The 1,109-nt window shown below is 39.0% G+C and overlaps 1 protein-coding gene across 1 annotated transcript in view; it reads right to left on the reverse strand.

Annotated features, from left to right (window-relative positions):
* Nucleotides 1-5: 5 nt before the first annotated feature.
* The window catches only part of LOC112905688 (titin-like), a gene marked incomplete at its 3' end in the record, with an annotated part of 6,845 nt that continues 5,741 nt past the window's right edge, over nucleotides 6-1,109 (reverse strand). The window contains exon 2 of the mRNA XM_025978558.1: nucleotides 6-1,106. Coding sequence (XP_025834343.1) covers nucleotides 6-1,106 — 1,101 coding nt within the window. The remainder of the gene's footprint in view (nucleotides 1,107-1,109) is intronic.

Genomic DNA, 1,109 nt, shown 5'->3' on the forward strand with positions numbered 1-1,109 from the left:
TCTTCTTCAGTTATTATAGCTTGAGTTTCTTCCTTCTGTACCGGTTTTAAAGGCGTCAGCTTTTCTCCGGCTGTTTCAGGTACTTCGATCTTCTTTGGTTTTTTAAGTGTTATCTTTTCTTCAGTCCATGGTTTGACCTCTTCAGGTTGTTTAGGGGAGATTTTTTTGGGTTTAACTTTTTCTGGAACTTCTGTAGGGAGCTCTTCTTCCTTTTTGGTCACTACTTCTTCATCGGCCTTCACTTCTTTCCTGCGCCAATGTTTTACTTTCATAGGTTTTTCTTCTGCTTGCTCCGGAGTTTCCGAAGGTAATTGTTCCTCTTCAGTTTTGATAACCTCTTTTTCATGTTCTTCACCGACCTTTTTACGCCAGTGTTTAGTTTTAGGCTTTTCCTCAATAATTTTCTCCTCCGAAATTGTACCTGTTGGTTTAGTTTCTTCTTCAGTTATTATAGCTTGAGTTTCTTCCTTCTGTACCGGTTTTAAAGGCGTCAGCTTTTCTTCGTCTGTTTCAGGTACTTCGATCTTCTTTGGTTTTTTAAGTGTTATCTTTTCTTCAGTCCATGGTGTGACCTCTTCAGGTTGTTTAGGAGAGATTTCTTTAGGTTTAACTTTTTCTGGAATTTCTGTAGGGAGCTCTTCTTCCTTTCTGGTCACCACTTCTTCATCGGCCTTCACTTCTTTTCTGCGCCAATGTTTTACTTTCGTAGGTTTTTCTTCTACTTGCTCCGGAGTTTCCGAAGGTAATTGTTCCTCTTCTGTTTTGATAACCTCTACTTCATGTTCTTCACCGACCTTTTTACGCCAGCGTTTAGTTTTAGGTTTTTCCTCAATAATTTTCTCCTCCGAAATTGTACCTGTTGGTTTAGTTTCTTCTTCAGTTAATACAGCGTGAGTTTCTTCCTTCTGTACCGGTTTTAAAGGCTTTAGCTTTTCTTCGTCTGTTTCAGGTACTTCGATCTTCTTTGGTTTTTTAAGTGTTATTTTTTCTTCAGTCCATGGTTTGACCTCTTCAGGTTGTTTAGGAGAGATTTCTTTAGGTTTAACTTTTTCTGGAATTTCTGTAGGGAGCTCTTCTTCCTTTCTGGTCACCACTTCTTCATCGGCCTT

This window comes from Agrilus planipennis, unplaced genomic scaffold (assembly GCF_000699045.2).
Source record: "Agrilus planipennis isolate EAB-ADULT unplaced genomic scaffold, Apla_2.0 scaffold682, whole genome shotgun sequence".
NCBI lineage: Eukaryota > Metazoa > Arthropoda > Insecta > Coleoptera > Buprestidae > Agrilus > Agrilus planipennis.